Source organism: Squalius cephalus, assembly GCF_949319135.1.
Source record: "Squalius cephalus genome assembly, chromosome: 19".
Classification (NCBI taxonomy): domain Eukaryota; kingdom Metazoa; phylum Chordata; class Actinopteri; order Cypriniformes; family Leuciscidae; genus Squalius; species Squalius cephalus.
Genome location: NC_137140.1, coordinates 13,913,075 through 13,936,089, shown reverse-complemented (window position 1 = coordinate 13,936,089; position 23,015 = coordinate 13,913,075). Strand labels below are relative to the sequence as shown.

The 23,015-nt window shown below is 45.2% G+C and overlaps 1 protein-coding gene across 1 annotated transcript in view; it reads right to left on the bottom strand.

Annotated features, from left to right (window-relative positions):
* Positions 1 to 23,015, bottom strand: part of plxdc1 (plexin domain containing 1) — a 629,959-nt gene that overhangs the window by 213,193 nt on the left and 393,751 nt on the right. Inside the window, exons 8-10 of the mRNA XM_079851089.1 lie at positions 22,892 to 22,987; positions 22,709 to 22,790; positions 22,543 to 22,603 (exon numbers count right to left, since the gene is read on the bottom strand). Coding sequence (XP_079707215.1) covers positions 22,543 to 22,603; positions 22,709 to 22,790; positions 22,892 to 22,987 — 239 coding nt within the window. The remainder of the gene's footprint in view (positions 1 to 22,542; positions 22,604 to 22,708; positions 22,791 to 22,891; positions 22,988 to 23,015) is intronic.

Sequence of the window (23,015 nt, the reverse complement as noted above, 5' to 3'; positions counted from 1 at the left end):
GCAATTCCTGAGTCGTCAATCCACTTCGCAGCCCATTAGAAGAAAGCTGCCATTTTTCAGCGATCTTCCCTGTGAGATTTCTAGGCCCTGGAAGCAGCCTTACTCTGCTCGGCTGACTAACGCTGCGGCTGCTTACTTCACCAACCTGGTTGGTTCTGTGGAGCAGGGCTTACACGTGCATTTCCAGTGGTTGAGGACACGTTGGACACCCACCTTTCGCCTTCTTCTGCTCCTTCCTGGAAGTCCCGCCCTCTTCTTCCTTCGAAGCCCTGCAGGACCACGTCCGCCCTCGTAGGCAAATCGAACATGGCAGCTGGCCAGGCAGGTATGGCGCTCCATACCATGGCAATCTTCAGGCCTACCAAGCGGACGTCGTTAAGGAATTGGATGAGGAAGGGGGCCTCACGCCAGAAGCGGTAAAGGAACTCCGCAGAGCTACCGACCGTGCAATGTGTGCAACTAAGCATACTGCACGTGTGGTTGGGCACACCATGGCGGGTTTTGTGGCTGTTGAGCGCCATCTATGGCTCAATCTCACTGAGATTCGAGAGAAAAAGAAGGTCTTCCTACTGGATGCCCCAATCTCCCAGTCAGGCTCTTTTGGAGAGGCAGTCAATTCAGTGGTTGACAAATTCCGAAATGCTAAGACGCAGTCGGCTGCCCTTAAGCAGTTTATGCCTCGTCAACCTCCTACTCCTTCCGGAGCGCCTAGAGACTGCTTCGCACACAGGAAAGAGGCCCCTAGAAGGAGTGACGAGCCGAGACATCCCCCACCTCGCACGGTCTGGGGAGCTTGTGGCCATCTGATGCCCCGTCAGCGTTATTTTCCCGCGTTAACCTGAGGCAGCCAACAAAACTTCAGCCAACCTCTTCAGCTTCGCAGGGGCGTTCCTGGTCCACATGCCAGGAAATGGAGAGCTTCCCCCATCTCAGAAGGGAGGGACAGACTGCTGAATTGTATCTTTTTCCCCTCGGGTTCTCACTGGATCAAAATCTGTCATACCCCCCGCCATGCACGCTTGGGGATGCAGAGTCAGCCTGCCAAAACCATCTTCCTGTATTGAAGGATGGTGACGCTTAAGGCTATCTCCCCTCAATGCATCTTCTCGCTCGAGCTGTTTCACCCACAGAAGGAGACGCACCTAGCTTTCTCCTCGTGTCGAATGCTCCAGCCTCTATGCTAGACCCCGGAATTAGAGAGACCTCTGTGACCCCTGTGGGCCAATTTTCACAGTCAAATGATGCCTCAGGCCCTCCTTCGGCTGTTTTAGTTCTGTGCCCACCTCCTCTCGCTGGCAGTCACTCAGAGAGTGTGACGGCGAGGCCCCTCATAGGGCCCATTCCCTCGCAGCCCTTGTCTCACCACCAGCGTGGAGACTTCTGCCAGGTGTGTCATACTTGGCCCATTTCAGACTCGGCCATCATGTAGCGGTGGGCATATGTCGCAGGCTTCTGGGGCTCATGGCAGCAGCCTCTCCTGTGTTGCCCTTGGGTTTCCTTCATATGAGACCATTCCTGTGGTGGATGAAACTCAGGGGCATCTGCCCTTCTTGGTCTGCCTTCTGCCTGCTGAGAGTGTTGCGCAATTGCCTTTGCGCTCTTTGGAGGTGGAAAGACTCCCCCTTTTTACTTCAGGGGGTCAAGATGGTTGGGTTGCGGTCTTCGAGGGCAGACCGGCATGCGGTTTTTGGACGGGCGAGCTTCTCTCATGGCATCTGGTCCTGGATCATTTTCTCCCGGCCCTGATGGGCTGTCAAGACATTGTCAGGATGGACAACATGGCAGTGGTGTCCCATGTAAATCGCCAGGGAGGCTCGCGGTCGCGCACCCTCGACAGGCATGTGCACCGCCTCCTCTTTTGTGCTCAAGACAGGTTTCTTTCGTTGAGAGCAGGTAACGTTCCAGGGGAGCTGAACGTCACAGCGGACTTTCTGTCAAGACTTTTCTGCTCAAGTTGGGGGAATGGATGTTGCACCGCCAAACAGTGGCTCAAATTTGGTGCATGTTCGGCGAGACGGAGGTGGACCTCTTTGTGTCGCAGAGCTCGACACAATGCCCCCTGTGGTTTTCGCTGTCTCATCCGACGCCTCTGGGGATAGATGCCCTCGCTCATCCGTGGCCGGAGTTGAGACTGTATGCATTCCCTCCTGCCAAGTGATCAATGCATTCCCTCCGGTCAAGTCCTTTGCAAAGTGAGGGAGTGTGGAATCCACCTCCTTCTGGCAGCCCCATTCTGGCCATCCCAGACATGGTTCTCGGAACCGAGCTCCCTGGTGGAGGGGTCCCCTTGGCAGATTCCTATAAGGAGAAATCTGCTGTCTCAGCTCTAGGGCAGGATTTGGCATCCTCGACCCGAGATATGGAGGCTGTTGGTGTGGCTGATAACAGGCAATCGCTAGTGACAGTGGCATCTGGTCTTCCCTCTGATGTTCAGGAGACCATTGATAACGCTTGTGCATCTTCTACTAGACGGCTGTATTTCTCCAAGTGGAAGGTTTTTGAGTCTTGGTGTTCGACAAAAGCAATGGACCCAGTCAGCTGCCCGGTTGATTTAGTGCTGGAATTCCTGCAGGATAAATTTGTGGCTGGAGCAGCTGCTACCACCTTGATAGTTTATGTCGTGGCTATTGCCGCCTATCGGGAGTCAGACGAGGTCCCATTAGGTAGACACCGTCTGGTCTCCTCGTTTATGCGTGGAGTTAGACACTTGAGGCCTGCACATCCTATTAGTGTCCCCAGCTGGGATTTATCAGTTGTTCTTGGAGGGGCTATTAAAGCCTCCCTTTGACCTGATTCTGACTCTCAAGGTGGCATTTTTGTTAGCGTTGGCCTCTCTCAAGCGCGTGGGGGATCTGCAGGCTCTTTCTGTGAGTGAGCCTTGTATGGAGTTTGCCCCAGGTCTTGTGAAGGTGTTTCTACGGCCTAGACCTGGTTATGTCCCCAAAGTTTTGTTGACGTCATTCCGCTCTCAAGTGGTCGTGCTTCACTCTTTCTGTCCCCCTCCTTTTTCCTCTGATGAGGAGAAGCATAATTTGCTTTGCCCTGTTTGGCATATATAATCCATATATGTTTCTCTAGTGTAGTGTACTAAAGTGTTCCTTTTTATTGATTTATTGATGTGTGTGTGTGTGTGTGTGTGTGTGTGTTTTTTTTTTGTTGTTGTGAATTTTAATTCGCAATTTTAACCAGACAATCACAATTAGATTTTCTTCCCCAAATCATGCAGCCCTGTAGTTTCTCCTGATATCAGCATGTTCACAGTTGTCATAAAAAAAAAAAAAAAAAAAATATATATATATATATATATATATATATATATATATATATATAGACATATATAGACATAAGATAGATATACAACACCAAATCAGAAAAAGTTGGGACACTGTACAAATTGTGAGTAAAAAAGGAATGGAATAATTTACAAATCTCATAAACTTATATTTTAATTGAAATGTCATGCCAAATATTGGCTCATTTTGGATTTCATGAGAGCTACACATTCCAAAAAAGTTGGGACAGGTAGCAATAAGAGGCCGGAAAAGTTAAATGTACATATAAGGAACAGCTGGAGGACCAATCTTATTAACTTATTAGGTCAATTGGCAACATGATTGGGTATAAAAAGAGTGTCTCTCAGAAGTCAAGATGGGCAGAGGATCACCAATTCCCCCAATACTGCGGCGAAAAATAGTGAAGCAATATCAGAAAGGAGTTTCTCAGAGAAAAATTGCAAAGAGTTTGAAGTTATCATCATCTACAGTGCATAATATCATTCAAAGATTCAGAGAATCTGGAACAATCTCTGTGCGTAAGGGTCAAGGCCGGAAAACCATACTGGATGCCCGTGATCTTCGGGCCCTTAGATGGCACTGCATCACATACAGGAATGCTACTGTAATGGAAATCACAACATGGGCTCAGGAATACTTCCAGAAAACATTGTCGGTGAACACAATCCACCGTGCCATTCGCCGTTGCCAGCTAAAACTCTATAGGTCAAAAAAGAAGCCATATCTAAACAGGATCTAGAAGCGCAGGCGTTTTCTCTGGGCCAAGGCTCATTAAAAATAGACTGTGGCAAAGTGGAAAACTGTTCTGTGGTCAGACGAATCAAAATTTGAAGTTCTTTTTGGAAAACTGGGACGCCATGTCATCCAGACTAAAGAGGACAAGGACAACCCAAGTTGTTATAAGCGCTCAGTTCAGAAGCCTGCATCTCTGATGGTATGGGGTTGCATGAGTGTGTATGGCATGGGCAGCTTACACATCTGGAAAGGCACCATCAATGCTGAAAGGTATATCCAAGTTCTAGAACAACATATGCTCCCATCCAGACGTCGTCTCTTTCAGGGAAGACCTTGCATTTTCCAACATGACAATGCCAGACCACATACTGCATCAATTACAAAATCATGGCTGCGTAGAAGAAGGATCCGGGTACTGAAATGGCCAGCCTGCAGTCCAGATCTTTCACCCATAGAAAACATTTGGTGCATCATAAAGAGGAAGATGCAACAAAGAAGACCTAAGACAGTCGAGCAACTAGAAGCCTGTATTAGACAAGAATGGGACAACATTCCTATTCCTAAACTTGCGCAACTTGTCTCCTCAGTCCCCAGACGTTTGCAGACTGTTATAAAAAGAAGAGGGGATGCCACACAGTGGTACACATGGCCTTGTCCCAACTTTTTTGAGATGTGTTGATGCCATGAAATTTAAAATCAACTTATTTTTCCCTTAAAATTATACATTTTCTCAGTTTAAACATTTGATATGTCATCTATGTTGTATTTTGAATAAAATATTGAAATGTGAAACTTCCACATCATTGCATTCTGTTTTTATTCACAATTTGTACAGTGTCCCAACTTTTTCTGATTTGGGATATATATACACAGTATATATATATAAAATGAACACCAGGTTTGTTGTGCCTTGTAGGCATACACGTGTAGGGCTGCATAACATAATAATAATAGCCTATGGCATGCGGCCTATAAATCGTTAAAAAGGAACACTTCAGTACACTACACAAGAAAAAAAATATATGGATTTTCATATGTTACTTCAAATGTTTCCATTCGTTATGACGTTATGAAATGAGATTGGAGTAAGTAAAAACATGAAGCCTAATGTTTGGCGCATTTTGCTTTTCAAACACAGCGCGAGTGACTCAAACTCACAGCGGGTGCAGAGAACATTTACTGAAGCGATCGAGCCGCTCCAAACTATGAAACATTATTGTTACTACATTATACATATCTACGTTTGATCAGATATCCACAAACACAGTATTTAACCGTAAACACTGGTCTAAACATTATAATATTCACCATATTAGAGTAAACACTCATACTAGCCTACTTTTATATCATGCTGTGTTTTATTATCGAACATAAAAATATCCTCGTGTGGTACATGTATATAAATTTAGCATTGAAAAGTTGCCTACATGTCTATAGGCTAGTTCATATGTCAACATGTTTCTGTCATTATAGCCTATATACACTCACCTAAAGGATTATTAGGAACACCTGTTCAATTTCTCATTAATGCAATTATCTAATCAACCAATCACATGGCAGTTGCTTCAATGCATTTAGGGGTATGGTCCTGGTCAAGACAATCTCCTGAACTCCAAACTGAATGTCAGAATAGGAAAGAAAGGTGATTTAAGCAATTTTGAGCGTGGCATGGTTGTTGGTGCCAGACGGGCCGGTCTGAGTATTTCACAATCTGCTCAGTTACTGGGATTTTCACACACAACCATTTCTAGGGTTTACAAAGAATGGTGTGAAAAGGGAAAAACATCCAGTATGCGGCAGTCCTGTGGGCGAAAATGCCTTGTTGATGCTAGAGGTCAGAGGAGAATGGGCCTACTGATTCAAGCTGATAGAAGAGCAGCTTTGACTGAAATAACCACTCGTTACAACCGAGGTATGCAGCAAAGCATTTGTGAAGCCACAACACGCACAACCTTGAGGCGGATGGGCTACAACAGCAGAAGACCCCACCAGGTACCACTCATCTCCACTACAAATAGGAAAAAGAGGCTACAATTTGCACGAGCTCACCAAAATTGGACAGTTGAAGACTGGAAAAATGTTGCCTGGTCTGATGAGTCTCGATTTCTATTGAGACATTCAGATGGTAGAGTCAGAATTTGGCGTAAACAGAATGAGAACATGGATCCATCATGCCTTGTTACCACTGTGCAGGCTGGTGGTGGTGGTGTAATGGTGTGGGGGATGTTTTCTTGGCACACTTTAGGCCCCTTAGTGCCAATTGGGCATCGTTTAAATGCCACGGCCTACCTGAGCATTGTTTCTGACCATGTCCATCCCTTTATGACCACCATGTACCCATCCTCTGATGGCTACTTCCAGCAGGATAATGCACCATGTCACAAAGCTCGAATCATTTCAAATTGGTTTCTTGAGCATGACAATGAGTTCACTGTACTAAAATGGCCCCCACAGTCACCAGATCTCAACCCAATAGAGCATCTTTGGGATGTGGTGGAACGGGAGCTTCGTGCCCTGGATGTGCATCCCACAAATCTCCATCAACTGCAAGATGCTATCCTATCAATATGGGCCAACATTTCTAAAGAATGCTTTCAGCACCTTGTTGAATCAATGCCACGTAGAATTAAGGCAGTTCTGAAGGCAAAAGGGGGTCAAACACAGTATTGTTCCTAATAATCCTTTAGGTGAGTATATATATATACATACATTTTATTCTGGCACCAGTTTAACTAGTAGCTACAATGTAAAGTTTATGCAACAATAACATGCTTACTATTATGAGTGGAAATATCTTACCTTAAAAATCTTTCTCATCTTCAAATCATGTTCTTCTAATTCTTCTGAGGTAAATCCAAGGTAAACAGCACAGCACAGCACAGCACAAACACAACGTGTCTTCCAAACTCGATGAAAAGCAGAGGAGTACACTGAGTACTTAACTTACCTCAGAGGAGGTAATGAGGGCGTTTACAGGTTTGCGTTCCTTCACATGGACGATTTGCATATGACTTGCTCTTGCGCGCATAGGTGTGGTCACATTAGAGCTAATGAGCACGGACTGGAGAAACTGTACATGTCGTTGCTTTCATACGGATTACTTAAACAGAGAATATTATGAGTGTACACAAATAAAATAAGTAATTTAACAGCTTTGAATGATGAATAACACTTGTATGTAAGATCAAAATCAACAGAGTATTTTGAGTCTTTTTTGCACTGATAAGAAAAAAAGCGAGCTGGTCTCGCCGGCGCAACCGCCGACCCCAGGGGTTTAATCCTTCCTCGTCATCATGGAGAGCGCAGTTCATGGTTGCATATCAACGACAGATGCCACGGGAGCGCGTCAAAGCTTTCTAGAGTATAAATATGCAGCTATAATGCACGTAGGTTTTGAATTAATAAATGTTAATATATAATGGTTAGCTACATACTGTTAAAACTAATCATGGCGTTGATATATTTTTAGACTACTGTCTCTATAGAACAGTGGCATGGAAAACTAACTTTACTGCGCTCCGAGAGCCCTCTAGTGGTTGGGTCCCCTCGGTCAGAGCATAAAAAAACTGCCAGTGCGACGTGTCCGGAGAGACAAATCGATCTTACATGCACATCTCTGAAGCGCCTCCAAATCAGCTGGACCGCCTGGGGATGAGAGCTCGTCGACTGCACGATTGAGCACACCTGGGATGTGAATGGCATGAAGCGACCTCAGATGCTTCTGACTCCAAAGGAGGAGATGGCAGGTGAGTTGTATCAATCGACGGGAACGTAGACCACCTTGCAAGTGTTGTCCGTACAGACCAGCACATGCTTGCCATGCAGCGGCCCTACAAGGCGGTACAGCGCATGACTTACTGCTAGCAACTCGAGGCAGTTGATGTGCCAATGCAGTTGGGGACCTGTCCACATGCCCGAGACTGCATGCTCAGGCATAAGGACCTCGAAGTGTTGCTTTCCGGCCAGTTGATAATACCTAGAATATCAAAATCAACTGCTGGCGGTAGATCCTTTTCCTATTTAGCATCAAAACTTTGGAACAGTCTTCCTAACATTGTCCGGGAAGCAGGCACACTCTGTCAGTTCAAAACTAGACTAAAACCACATCTATTTGACCTAGCATACTGCTCTTTTTTTTTTTTTATATATATATATATTTTTTAAAGTGGGTACAGAAACAGAGACAAAATGAAACATATGATTCTCCACCTGGCCCTCCTCCGGGGTTACCATCTCCCGAAAGAGCAGCTCCCTTCATGTCTGGGTCATCTTCCTGCGAAGGTTCGATGCCACAGTAGAGCTGGCTGTGGCAGAGGTTTTTTTTTTTTTTGCAGGGGGCCAACACCCTTGGTGACGAACAGACTGAGGGGCAGCCCACGAGTGACTCTGGTAGCACGTTGGGGCAAGCTCTTAAATGCTTCAGCTTGGTTATGAACTGCGGAGAACTGCTGGGCACAGTCCTCGACAGTATCGCCGAAAAGGCCACCTTGTGAGATGGGAGCATTGAGAAAGCGCACTTTGACGATATCACACACCTGTGCAAGGTTTAGCCAGGGGGCGCTTCTGGACCACCAGGGTAGACATCGTCTGGCCGAGGGCCTGCACTGTGACTTAAGCACGATCAGTCAACATGCGTAGCTCAAACCCAGCTCAGAAATACCCTTGCGAGGGTAGTGAGAGAGAAAAAAAAAATTCTGCAGATTTTGAAACTTTTGGCGTTCCATATTGGCGCCAACATGCTTGCATACTGCCAAGTCTTCCATGCACATCTGGGGAAAAGGGCACAGGGGTGGGGCAAGGCAAGGCAATTACGCGTACGCCCCCGCAGCAGCCCGGGAAAGCCTGGCTGTCAACTCTGAATCTGATTCAGCATGAGCACATTACAATGGGAAGCTTCATTGCCAAAGCATAACAGCCCTCTCTCCGATGCAGCGATCGACATCTGATCCTCTGCTGGAGCCCTGAATGAAATGCTAGGTCCCCCATGAAGGACCAGCAATCCCATTCGGAAGCTGGCAGGCATGTGAGACAGTGATTGTGGCCATAAAACTTGACGCTGAGCGGCTCAAGCCTTTACGAGAAAGGTGAGAGGAACAACTTGCAGACGTAGTCATCTTCTCCTAAGAGAACATGGACCACCCATGAACGCAGTCTCAGCATGCTTCTGCCCAGGCATGTGAGACAGTGATAGTGGCCATCAAATGAGGACAAGAAACGACCAGATCCAGAAATACACGGGCGGAATGCTGTCTTCAAAAAGAGATTCCTATCTATATCTATTACCCAATGGTTCAATCTATTAGTAGACACATTAACACTTGAGAAAATATGACTACCTTGCTTAAAAATAAAATTACTGTTTTTGAAAGAATATGGAGCCTTCTTCTAAAGTTCCTGGATGGATGATTATGAAACATGAAATAATGCATATAACCAAACGTGCAGATAAAAGAGATGTTTAGTGACATTTAAGATGTTAAACAATGTAAGTTTAGAGTTAAGTGTATTTGTTTTTGTTGTTTATGTGTAGACTTGTTTATTTGTCATGTTGTTGTACCCATTTGTCAGGGGTGTATTACAGAAAGCAGGTTATGTGACATTCCCGGGTAGCCTGGTTAAAACCAGACCATTCTCAGTAATAACTGAGTTATGGTCTGGCAAAGCTCCATAGACAAATCATTTCCAAAGGGGCGTCACCAACGGACGTCGCTCAAATGCCTCGTCAAGAGCGATCGTCATCGTGTAAAGCTGCATCCCAATTTGCCTAAGTTACACTACGCCATAAAAGTATGGTATGGTAAAGGTATTTACTTTTGAATGTGTAGCAAAAAAGTAGGCAAGCTTTGGGACATACTACTTCGTCATCTTTATCGGACGGATCTGTCGCGTGCATCCTGTCACTTAAACTGCCCTGTCAATCAGCTTATTTGGCGGCAGGTCAGGCATGTCTACACACTGTGTTGTTATTACAGGCATACCAGGCTGACCTGCTAGGAGACCTTGGAGAGGGCGGGGGTGTGAGGGGGCATTAAGAGTGCTGTGCCGGGCCACAGATCTTTCTCTCCGGGCCACCAAGGAGACGGCTGGTCTATGACAGCCCTGGTGTCCACAAAAAGGCATTTATGGCTCAACTTGTCTGGGATAAAGGATAAAGACAAGAGCTTACTCATAGACGCCCCACTATCACCTACTGGCCTCTTTGGCTGTCACCTCAGTCATCAAGAGGTTTCAGGAGGCAAACAAACAGGTGGAGGCATCCAAAAATTTCTCCCCGTCGCTCTCAGGTCACAGGGGCTGCTGGACGGGAGCAACCCCAGATGTCTTCAGGCTCCTTGCACAGAGTGCAATAGAAGAAGCAGTGTGTCGCCACCCGAGCCTCCCATCATTTCAAAGAAGGCTTCGGGGAAGAGCTCCTGATGCCAGTGGTGTCAGACCTTTGAGGGCAGACCCCTGCAGGGGGAAGTGGATCACACCTCCTTTTAGGGTGCCCATCTCCATTTGGTGCCCTCAGGGGGCCGTTCTGCCAACCCTGCCACCTTTTATGCTTTAGGGCGCAGTGTTCTCCAGTGAGGCCATATCTCTGTGTCCACCCTGGGACGTTGTGGTGCTGGGATACTCGCTCCCTCTGAAGAGGGTTCCAGAGCAGTTAATTCAGGGCACCGAACTGGTCGAATTGGTCGCTCGAGAGACTGGTTCCCTTAGCAGATTTTTTGGCAGTGTGGAAGCTTCTACCAAATATCTCAATGGTAGAAATGGTAGCACACAGTAGAAAAGGGTTACAAGATTCAGTTTAGGTCTTGCCCCATCCAGATTTATGGGGGTCCTGTCGACAGTGATAGGCCCTGAGCAAGTTTCAAGTTTAATTTATTTATAAAGCACATTTAAAACAACCTTGGTTGACCAAGGTGCTGTACAAAGTTGCGTAGGTCCAACACCACATTTTTTTCTCTTTTTTTCTTCACTTTATTTTGAATTTCTCCACATAAACAAAATACACAATACAATTACAGATACCATTGAAATATCACATTTATGTATTTATAGTCCTTAGTAAGTATAAGAATGCCACTCCCATGTTAATAAAAAGGACCATACAGCAAATAGAGACAGAACAAGGTTAAAGTTAAGAAATAATAAAATCTGTGGATCTGTGCCTGCTGAATCAGTCAGCAATAAAGCTCCAATTCAAAATGCTAACTTTGAGACAAATCATTCCAAAAATCAGGTCTGAGGACTTATTTGTCACGATAGATCTCAAGGATGTGTAATTACATATCTCCATTCTTCCGCAACACAGGAAATTCCTGAGGTTTGCTTTCGGGGGCGAAGCGTACCAATATTGGGTTCTTCCTTTTGGTCTAGCTTTTTCACCACATGCGTGGATGCAGCACTGGTGCCGTTACGACTCCAGGGCATTCGGGTGCTGAACTATATAGATGACTGGTTGATATTAGCCCTGTCGGAACAGCTGGCAGTTCAGCATCTTGCCAATATGAGAGTGTTGAGATTAAGTTTAAACGCCAAGAAAAGTGTTCTTTTAGAAGCTCGTCCATGCCTTTGTCTCCTCCAGGCTGGATTACTGTAACGCACTCCTGTGGGGAATCCCTGGCAGGAGCCTCCAAAAGCTCCAGTTTGTGCAGAATAGTGTTGCCAGGGTCCTAATGAGGGTGCGGAAACATGAGCACATTACCCCTATCCTAAAAACCCTTCACTGACTCCCTGTTCACTTCCGCATAGAATATAAGATCCTCTTGCACACCCACTACTGTCTGCACGGTGCGGCCCCCACATACCTCACTGATCTCCTTTCCCTTCACATCTCCACCCGGACCAGAGCAGGCAAACGGCACCTCCTGGTTACACCTAGGACACGGCTCAAGACTATGGGCGACAGGGCTTTTAAAGCATCCGCTCCTCATCTGTGGAATGTCCTTCCAGAACAACTCAGAGCTCCCAAGACTATGGATGTTTTTAAAAAAGAACTGAAGACCTTTCTTTTCAGAAAAACGTATTTTTAAGTGTCTGTGTATTTGTTTTAGTTTTTTATTTGTTTTTATTTGTTTGATCCTTGTAGCACTTTGAGATTTGATGTCAAATGTATAGTGCACTATAAATAAAATTCATCATCATCATCATCATCTTTCTCCAGCACAGAGAAGCACCTTTCTAGGCATGACATGGGATTCTATGATGATGCAAGCACGTCTTTCCCCTGCTTGTATGGAATCGATTTTCACAGCCGTGAACAAGCTGAAGATATGCCAGTCACTCACTGTATACCAGTTTCAGAGACTGCGTTTGCGCCCACTTTGCAATCTGGCACACTAGATCTCTCCCTTAGAGCAGCTTATATCCCTGGGTGCCAAAACCAGGGAGAAGACGTCCTGTCAAGGCAGGGGCTGAGGCCGGGGGAATGGAGACTCCACCCTGAGGAGGTGGAGCAGATATGAAGGGTGTTCGGCCAGGCGGAGGTGGACTTGTTTGAGTCTCAAGAGACGACAGACTGTCTGCTTTGGATTTCCATCACACATCCAGCTTCTCTGTGGAGTGGTGCAGACATGGCCAAGGTTAAGTCTGTATACATCTCTAGAGAGAGTTCTCCGGGACTGGGTCTGTCTTCTTTTAGTAGACGGAACGAGTTTGGTTCTGGGACCTTTTGTCCCTCCTCAACAGCTCTCCTTGGGAGATTCCAGTCAGGAGGGACCTCCTGTCTAAGCTGTGGGCTTGACCTGCTTGACCAGCTCATAGACTCAGGTCTCTCAACAGAGGTTGTTGGGACAATACTTCACTCCAGAGACCCTTCCACAAGGAAACTGTATGCCCTGAAGTGGAGGGTTCTCTTACGAGAGTACTCTCGTGTTGCGTAAGTTTAGCTTTTTAGTTTAGCAAAAAATTATCCTTTAATTTTTAGAACGTAAAACGCATTTACTGCAGCAGGCAGACATAGGCGAGACAGCTCGCGCGCCTATTGGCTGCTCTGCGGCAACTGCTGCAACCTATCAGTGCGTCTTGGCATGACTCCAGCGCCAATGGGAATAGCCCGCCAAAAAGGGGTGTGGCTAGCCTATAAAAACCCCTCGCACAGGTTGCACAAGTGATTTCATCTCCTTTTAGCGAAGGACTTCGCTGGATCTACGAGAGAGAAGCAACACCGTCGAACAGCATCTCAGCGGGACGAGCTTGAGTCAAGGACCCGGCTGGATTTTCGCCGCCTTTGCTCGCCGTACCTGCTGCGCTATCCAGCGCTCATATCCTTTTCAAATTGTTCTCTGCTCCGTGTGTGTTCACCGCTGCGACACGCACGTTTTCTCTCACAAAAGAGCAAAGGCATTTTTCAATGCCCATCATGTCCTGCGGCTCGTGCCGAGCCCTTCTCAGCGACGGGGACCGCCACGAGTTGTGCACTTTCTGCCTGGGGAAGGACAACGCGGACCACACGCTGGCCGCAGCGGCTGCTGTGAATACGAGTCTTTGCCTCTCTCAACCCTGCGGGCTCGACAGGCTTTGTTCGCCATCAAGTCTGCTGTTTCTATGCCTCCTGCTGGGCCACGCCGTAAAAAGCGCCGCTCACAAAGGCCACCAGAAGTCTCTGTGAAAGAGCACTCCCCGGCGATGTCCCCGTGAGCCTCTTTCTCTGAGTCCCCCGTCTCATTCCTCAACGGCCAACGCCCCGCTGCCGCGGCGGCCGACGAGATGGAGTGGGATGTCGCGGAGGATAGCTGCTCGATTCTGGCATCCGGGAGCGAGGACTGGTCAGGATCCATCCCTGATCCTGCCCCGTCGACACAGGAATCCAGCGTGAGGGCTTCCGTCGACGCTAAGCTTCTCCGCCTCCTCACCAAGGCCGTAGAAGACCTCGGCCTCGATTGGTCGACGCCCAAGGAGCCCGCGCCTAACAGGTTGGATGGCTGTATTCTGCCTGGACGCCTGTTTCAAGGCCTGCTCCCTTCCTCCCCGAGCTGCACGATGAACTCTCCAGGTCGTCGGGAGCCCCGTATTCGGCCAAGCTGAGATCCTCTGTCTCTTCGACGCTCTCCGCGGTTGACGGCGCGAAGTACAGGGGGTATCTTTCCATTCCTCCCATCGAGGAAGCTGTAGCGACTCACTTGTGCGGGATGGCGGTCCAAGTTGAGCTTGCCCACTAAAGCCTGCCGGACAACTTCGACGCTGATCGGTCGCGCCTACGCCGCCGCCGGTCAAGCCACCTCCGCTCTGCATACCATGGCTGTTTTGCATATTTACCAGGCCAACCTTCTCCGATCACTGGACGAGGCTGGTCCATCTGCGGAGGGCGTGACGGATCTGAGAAGCATGACGGACCTAGCTCTCAGAGCTACCAAGACCGCTGCTCAGGCTATCGGCCGCAACATGGCCGCTCTCACCGTCACTGAGCGTCACCTGTGGCTAACGCTATCCGACATGTCTGAGTCTGACCGCGCCAACTTCCTCGACGTCCCCGTGTCACCAGCTGGTCTCTTCGGTCCCTCGGTGAAGGGCTTCACGGAGCAATACACTGAGGTGCAGCAAACGTCTCAGGCCACGTTTTCACGGCGACCCACATATTTCTCAAAAAGAGCATTAAACCGGGTCATATTCCGGCTCAGGCCGAAGGTGTTTTAAATGTAGGACAGGTGCCCACTGCCCAGTGCCTACCCCTGCACAAAAACACTACCCTCACTGTGTGTCACACTCATTCAGGGTCGAAAACAATAAAGCTGGCTCAAGCCGCTCAACCGCTAAGTGTAGGAATAGTGCCCACTTCCCAGTGTTCACTCTTACAAACAAGCACTACCCATGCAGTGTCCCACACCACCACAGGGTCCATATCAGTCAAACCGGCTCATGCCATTCATATTTTAAGTGTAGGAAATGTGCCCGCTGTACAGCGCCCACTCCCACTTGTGAATATGACTGTATATGCGCTACGCACACACATAGCGCCTCAGTGTATGAGCCCAGCCTGCGCTGGCAGTGTGGTGAGTGCAGGTCACGTGTCTGCCTCTCAGCGCACACACTTTGTGAACAGCTCGCAGCGCCTCCCGCTCACACGGCCGGAGTGCCAGTTACAGAAATACTGCGCAAAGCGCTGTCTGCCCCACTCGAAATGAACATGATGAACGAAGTACGTCATCATGGCTGGGTCTCCGGGTCCCCGAATCTGAGCGACCAGAACCCAGATTTCATTCTACCCCTGGCCATTCAACCGAGAGCATGGGAAAGCATCCCAGGGGCTTCGAAATGGTTGCTAAAAATAGTGAAACAGGGCTACTCGCTGCAGTTCGCTCGCAGACCACCACGCTTCACAGCCCGGGTCGAAACCTCAGTGAATCAGGAAGTAGCACACCTACTTCGCACCGAGATAGCGAATTTACTGAGAAAAGGGGCTGTGGAAACCGTCCCCTCGGCAGAAAGCGAGTCGGAGTTTTACAGCCATTAATTCTTAGTACCAAAGAAGGACGGCGGGCTCCGCCCTATACTAGATCTCAGACACTTGAACAAAGCGCTGATGAAGCGCTCGTTCAAAATGATTACAACCAGACAAATTCTCGCTCGAATTCGACCGGGGGACTGGTTTATATCAGTGGATCTGAAGGACGCTTATTTTCAGATCCAAATAGCAGCCCGTCACAGGCCGTTCTTGAGATTCGCCTTCAAGGGCCAGGCTTATCAGTACACCGTCCTTCCCTTCAGCCTGTCTTTAGCACCTCGTACATTTACGAAGTGCATGGACACGGCGCTCGCGCCCCTCAGACGAAGGGGCGTGAGAGTCCTGAACTATCTGGATGACTGGCTAATTATAGCACAGTCAAAAGAGGAATTGGTGTTACACAAAACACTACTGCTCCATCTCGAGCAGCTGGGTCTCAGAGTCAACTGGACCAAAAGCATTCTACTGCCCAGCCAGAAAATTTCCTTTCTGGGGATAGAACTGGACTCCAGCTCTATGGGGGCGTGCCTGACACAGGAACACGCGGCAGTGATACAGCGATACATTCACTGTGGGGAAAAATCTCCCCCTCAGAGTGTTTCAGAGGATGATGGGTCTCATGGCCTCAGCCTCGACGGTACTGCAGCTGGGTTTGCTGAATATGCGCCCTTTTCAACTATGGTTAACCGGAGCCTGCTTGCAATAGCAAAACGCCTCCTCATATGGAGCCAGCACAATCTGCGGGTGGGCGACCTGCACGCGCTCTCAGTAAGCGCTACGTGCTTGGAATTTAGGCCTAATGACTCTAAGGTCATCCTCAAACCAAGACACGGTTACGTCCCAAAAGTGCTTGCGACTCCCTTCAGAGCGCAAGTTATCTCCCTCTCGGCCCTCCTTGCATCTGACAGTGAGGCCGGGGTTAACCTTCTCTGCCCGGTGAGGGCATTAAGGATTTATGTGGAGCGCTCCGCCGCCTTTAGGCAAACGGAGCAGCTTTTTGTTTCGTTCGGTGGCTGCATCAAAGGGCTAGCCATCTCGAAACAGACCCTGTCCAGATGGATAGTGGACGCTATCGCGTCAGCTTATGCATCCAAAGGCCTGAACTGCCCTTTGGGGGTTAGGGCCCACTAGACTAGAGGTATGGCCTCGTCGTGGGCATGGTCAAGTGGGGTCTCAATCCATGACATTTGTATGGCAGCAGGCTGCCTGCTGCAGCAAATGCGTTTTACATTCTAAAAATTAAAGGATAATTTTTTGCTTCAGTATTCTCGAGAAAAGGAGTTTTCCCGTAGCGTAAGCTAAACTTACGCAACACTCGTTCCCTCTCTAGAGAGAACCGAGGTTACGTTAGTAACCGAGTGTCGTTTTCACTTCATGGTGCACTGGTCGCCAGCTGGACCCAGTTTACTGCCCGTTGGTATAGTGCCAGAGTTCCTGCAAGAGCGCTATGCAGGGTTATCCCTGTCCACTTTAAAGGTTTATGTGACGCAATAGCTGCTTACCACATTCCTTTGGGTGTGTAAAGGAAACCCAGTATTGGGCACCAAAATAAAAATTGACAAATTAAACATAGGCAGAGTGAATACAAAAAGTTTAGTTTAAATGTATAAATTAATATTTATTCAAACTTGAAAAACATGAATAATCCAAACCGAAAAATATAACATTAATTAATTAAGGCAAAAATAATATTATCTAAAAAACCAACAAACATCCAAATTAGATTCAAAGCAATAATGCAAAATACAAACTTTCCAAAAATTACTTCCTCATAAAATTCCAAAATGAATACCAAAAAAGAAATCAAACTACAAAACACCTGCAAGTCCTCATGCCAGACTCTCCACTGCAGCAACAGACATTCCGTGACGTCACCCGGAATGGTTTCCTTCTTAGAAACTCCGGTTGCAGTGTTGTCGTGTAGATGGTGACACCGGAGATTTTGGCTTGGGACGTCAGAACCGGAACCGGTAATAACCTTTTTCCAGGCTTCTGATTGGCCAACATGGCTTAACGGTTTAGGGTTATATTGCCACCTGTTGGTTTGGAATGCTCTTGACAGCACTTCATAGCGTGTTTTTGCGTTTTCATGTCAACGCAAATTTTTTTTTTTTAAACAAAGGAGGAAAAACTCTGTTTATTAAAATACCCATGTACGTGTGAGGCCTTATGTAGGCCACTGGATGCCTAATCCCAAGCCCCCCTTGTAACAGCACTGCCCCTATGCCCGTATTAGAAGCGTCAGTCCTCAATGATGGCTCTGACCGTAGTCGGGAAGGAGTGTTAGAGCTTGTTTGAGACTTTACTCCCCTTCCACCACTTGAGTGTCCATGAATGAGTCTTGCGTCAAGCTGCCACAAAGGTGTCTGCATAGTTTGCAGCTTCAGCAGCAGAGCTAGGATCTCGTTCCTTTATCCAGACTTGAAGATCAGGTTCCACCTTAGTATCATGCTGTGGCTGCACCTATTTAGAATAATGTTCTTTAAGTCTGGCATTCGAATCTTTTGGGGTTTCATCCTCCCTCACATCTGTAGTGTGTGCTCAGTCCCCTGCTGTTCACGCTGCTGACTCATGATTGTGTAGCGACACACAGCTCCAATCATATCATCAAGTTTGCTGATGATACGACCGTGGTGGGTCTTATCAGCAAGAACGACAAGTCAGCATACAGAGAGGAAGTGCAGAGGCTAACGGACTGGTGTAAAGACAACAACCTGTCTCTGAACGTCGATAAGACAAAAGAGGTGGTTGTTGACTTCAGGAGGACACGGAGCAATCACTCTCCGCTCAGCATCGACGGCTCTTCTGTGGAGATCGTCAAGAGCACAAAATTCCTGGGTGTCCACCTAGAAGAGAACCTCACCTGGTCCCTCAACACCAGCTCTCTGCACAAGAAAGCCCAACAACGTCTTTTCTTCCTGAGAAGGCTGAGAAAAGCCCAGCTTCCACCACCAATCCTCACCACCTTCTATAGAGGAACCATTGAGAGCATCCTGAGCAGCTGCATCACTGTCTGGTTTGGTAATTGTACCACATCTGACCGCAAGACCCTACAGTGGATAGTGAGGACAGCTGAGAAGATCATCGAGGTCTCTCTCCCCTCTATCCAAGACATATACATCACACGCTGCATCCGTAAAGCCACCAGCATTGTGGCTGAACGAACACACCCCTCACACTCACTCTTCACCCTACTGCCATCTGGAAAAAGGTACCGAAGCATTCGGGCACTCACATCCAGACTATGTAACAGTTTTTACCCACAAGCCATCCGTCTCCTCAACACAAAAGGACTGGACCGATATACACACACACACACACACACACACACACACACACACACACAATAAATACACAAATCATTCAGACGAACTGAATAACATCAGGACTGAACTGATAAACACACACGCACAATCTCTCTGATTTACAACCACCTTAAATTGTCCATACCCACCTACCTGATCTGCTCTTACTGCTGCTATCTTAAGAATGTCAGTTGTTTTTACTGTTGTTTACTGTTGCTCTTCCTACTACTTCAACTCATACCTCATCACAAAAAGTACTGTAACGTGTTACGTTGTTGTGTTTTTTCTGTAGCTCTTTTTGATTGCACATTTGCACATGCACTTTGCTGTCTGTTTCTTTTGTGTTGTTAATTTATGTTGTATGTAGCACCTTGGTCCTGGAGGAACCTTGTTTCGTTTCTCTGTGTACTGAACTGTATATGGTTGAAATGACAATAAAGTCTACTTGAACTTGAACTTGAACTAGACCGGAACTGAAGATGATAGGTCTCTGAATTTATGTCATACTTAGCAAGAATGGCCCCCTTGACTTTGTCATAATCAAGTTAGTCTACCATGTCCGTATATACATGTGGCGAGCAGGATGAGGCCGAGGGCCGTCAGAGAATGGTGCGAGGCCGGTGGCGTGATTGATGATGAGCGCGATGCACTGGTCTCGTATCTCTCACGGAGGAGTGGAAGCATAAAAGGAGGAGCGACGATCGTGAAGGATGAGAGAGGACCAGGCCTGGACTGTTTTATTTTCTGTTTTGTTTTATTATGTGTGGCGGGAGTCGTCCGTGAGAGGCTGTCATCTTTATTTTCATTTTCTGTTTATTTATTTATTAAAGTCTTTAAATGTTCGCCAGTTCCTGCTTCCTTCTTCCCATAACAACTAACCCCTTTAACCCTTAGGGGTCCAATGTGTTTTTGGGGTCCTTGAGATGTTTTGACATGCCCTTACATTTGGCATTTTTCAGTTGCTTATAAACATATTAATGGCAAAAGAGTCATTACACTCTATTCGGAACAAACAGGGCTACCGTAATATGTAAGCAACATGTATGTACATGTTGTGTATATTTGAGAATAATGTTTATGCATGGTTATTGAAAAAAACTAAAAAATTAAGTTTCTGAAATAAGGCCACAAAACACATACTAAATATGTGTTCACAAGACTTTTGACACCTAGAGTTTTTGCTTCAAAATGATGTGAAAATCATCCTGCCTTTAGGTGTTCACATTAAACAATACATTGATTTACATTTTGTAAGACACTTTTTGTTTAGAAAGGCAATATGCCTTTCAGTCAGGTATGTCACTGAGAGGGAACTAAAGAATGTGAGGACAAATATATATATATATATATATATATATATATATATATATATTGCTTGTAGCTTACTTAGAATATAGTTAACAATATAATCCAAATACAAATGAAAGTCAAAAGCACATTTTAAATACACAGTCATACCTGGAAACAAATCCTGTTCAAATAGGCTATATGGGCTATTCTACAGAATTGGTTCAAGGTTAGACTTGGAAACATCTGTACAATATATAATTTTTTTTTTTTTGTCTTTTTCCACCAATTTTGCGTACAAATGGTATACTATCCAAGATATATACAATATTGTTCCTCTCCCCAAATGTGTCACTAATGAAACACAATAATAAATGATGTAATGAGAAGGCTTATGTTGACCTATTAAGATTTTTTTTACATCTACCTTGTAAATATATTTTTGGCTATTTTATTAAAAGGTTTTCACATGTACATCAACAACAATTACAATTTTAACAATATTTCAAGTGTAATCTTTCTTTGTAAAAAGCATAAAGTTTATCATACGTATTTCAAAAGTTAAGGATTCATTAGTTTGAATATACATTGAAACAAACACTATAATAACATCTTAGTTGATGATTCAATATACCTACTTTATGTTTGACAAAACATCCTATACTATATATATATATATATATATATATATATATATATATATATATATATATAACATATGAGCAGAAATTGGCAAACAAAAGCTTCATTGATGTGGCAGTAGTCTATTTTACAGTAAAAACTAATAATCTATGCAAAACTAGTCAACAAAATCTTGTCTAAACATTCATATTTTGTCTTTAACATAATTTTTATGATTATTAATATAAGGGCATATAAAAGTGAATTTGCAGTTTAATATGTTGCTTATACAAAGATATTTTATTTTAACATTTTTACTCATTTTTACTCATCTCAGTATCGCAATATACTGTAGTTTGCGAACAGATAAACTTACTATTCACAATCCTCGGCTGGATCCGTTGCTCCTCAAATTGAAACCGAAACCAGCACTTCTGAGGTAAATTTGCCAGGATTATTATTATTATTATTATTACCATTACGTTATTACGCACTCTCCATTGGCGTGTTCACATTAGCAGATAACGAGCTGACATTAGAACGACTGACATCTCTCTCTTTTCATACAATTACATAAACAGAGAATATTTGTTTTCGTTTTGAATTAGATAATTTAAAAGAAGACACTTAAATGTTTATAAAGATATATTGCTCATGTATGTGTGACTAGTATTCGCTGAATTTTAAGTTTAGAGACGTGCTCCAGAAAAAAAGTTAACAGGGACGGAGAGGCAGAAAGCACACCCTGTTTATTTTCTTTATTTGCAAAAGCAAAATGTTTTGTTTTGTTTTGTCAAAAGTACACATTTAACAGTTTATTTTTTCATATTTCTTATGTCTGTATGACAATAAATGACGGAGTATTTGAATGTGAAGAAAATCCATCAAAACGCGCCGGCGCATTTGTCGACCCCAGAGGGTTAATCAATGTTTAAAAATAAGTCATGTGGCTACACCCCAGTTTTATTCTTTTGAATGTCTGGTTCTTAGTGTCACTGCAAACATCACTACTGTCATTGCTAAGTAAAACAATGTCTTTTTATCTGAATTTGCTGATTTGTTGTCCTTGTTCCTTGAGTTTGACAGAACTCTTATGCTTAGGGACTTTAATATCCATGTTGACAAAAAAAGACTCTAATGACAAAGGACTTCCTGTCTTTATTGGACTGTTCTGATCTGAAACAGCTTGTGGACTTAAACAGCTTGTGGACTCACCCAAAAATGAAAATTCTGTCAGTAATTATTCACCCTCATGTTGTTCCAACCCCATAAGACTTTCATTCTTCTTCGGAACACAAATTAAGATATTTTTGATTAAATCTGAGAGCTGAGTTATCAAAAGCTTTTAAATAGAACAAGCAGTTCTCGAATAACACATCAATGAATTGTAGGCATGATAACCAAGCTGATTCTGAGGCTGTAAGTCTGTAACACTTTGGCACATTGCCACCAAACTTTGTATGTATAATTGCCACCTCACCCTGACCACACTATAATAATTTGATAACAGTGCCACCAATTGGTCAAAAGGGATAAGCAAGTTAATCATATTATAAATAATTGTATTTGTGATATTTCTTACATTTTGACAAAAATAATTTAAAACTGTCTTTAATTACACATTATTGCACTTTTTCTCATTGGTCCTTTTTGTGCTTGGCCCATGATAATTGCTGCTTGCAGCTATATTTGTTATTGCTATTTTGTACTGATGTATTTTGTATTACATTTTTATAGAAAATCCCTTTAAATTAAAATTTCACTATCCTGAACTAGCACAACATTCAAATTATGTTTCTACCCCTGTGGATAGACTAAAATGACAAAATCTTTATTTTACAGCAGTGTATATTTGGTGACGTATTGTCTGTACCTCCTCAGAGCAACTGTAATCCAGCCATTCTTGCCTGTATCGGTCTAGTCCATCTGAACATCTGAGAGATTATAAACACATACATTTAGCTCTCAGGAAAGGCAGCAAAGCCTCGCTTGAATTAATGCAGATAAACACATCGGACACTCAGATCTAATGCTGTTACCTTTGTAGACTATTGCACCACCCACAGCCTGATGTTAGGTTTGACTGGAGACATTGTTCGCAGGAAATGTGCTGGAGGCAGGCTAGAAACAGATATGCCAACATTAAGGTTTCATTAGGTTTCAAGGTGTGCAATTGTGATTGATGTAGTAGAGGAAAGATAAGCAGTGATAGGTTTACTCACTTGGTAAGGGGCTGAACTCAAATGCAGAGTTATTGACAATCTTTGTTGTGTCAATCTCTACCCGATGATATTCATAAATAGTCCGTCGTTTAGCATCTATTGATAATACAACAATAAAGTATGA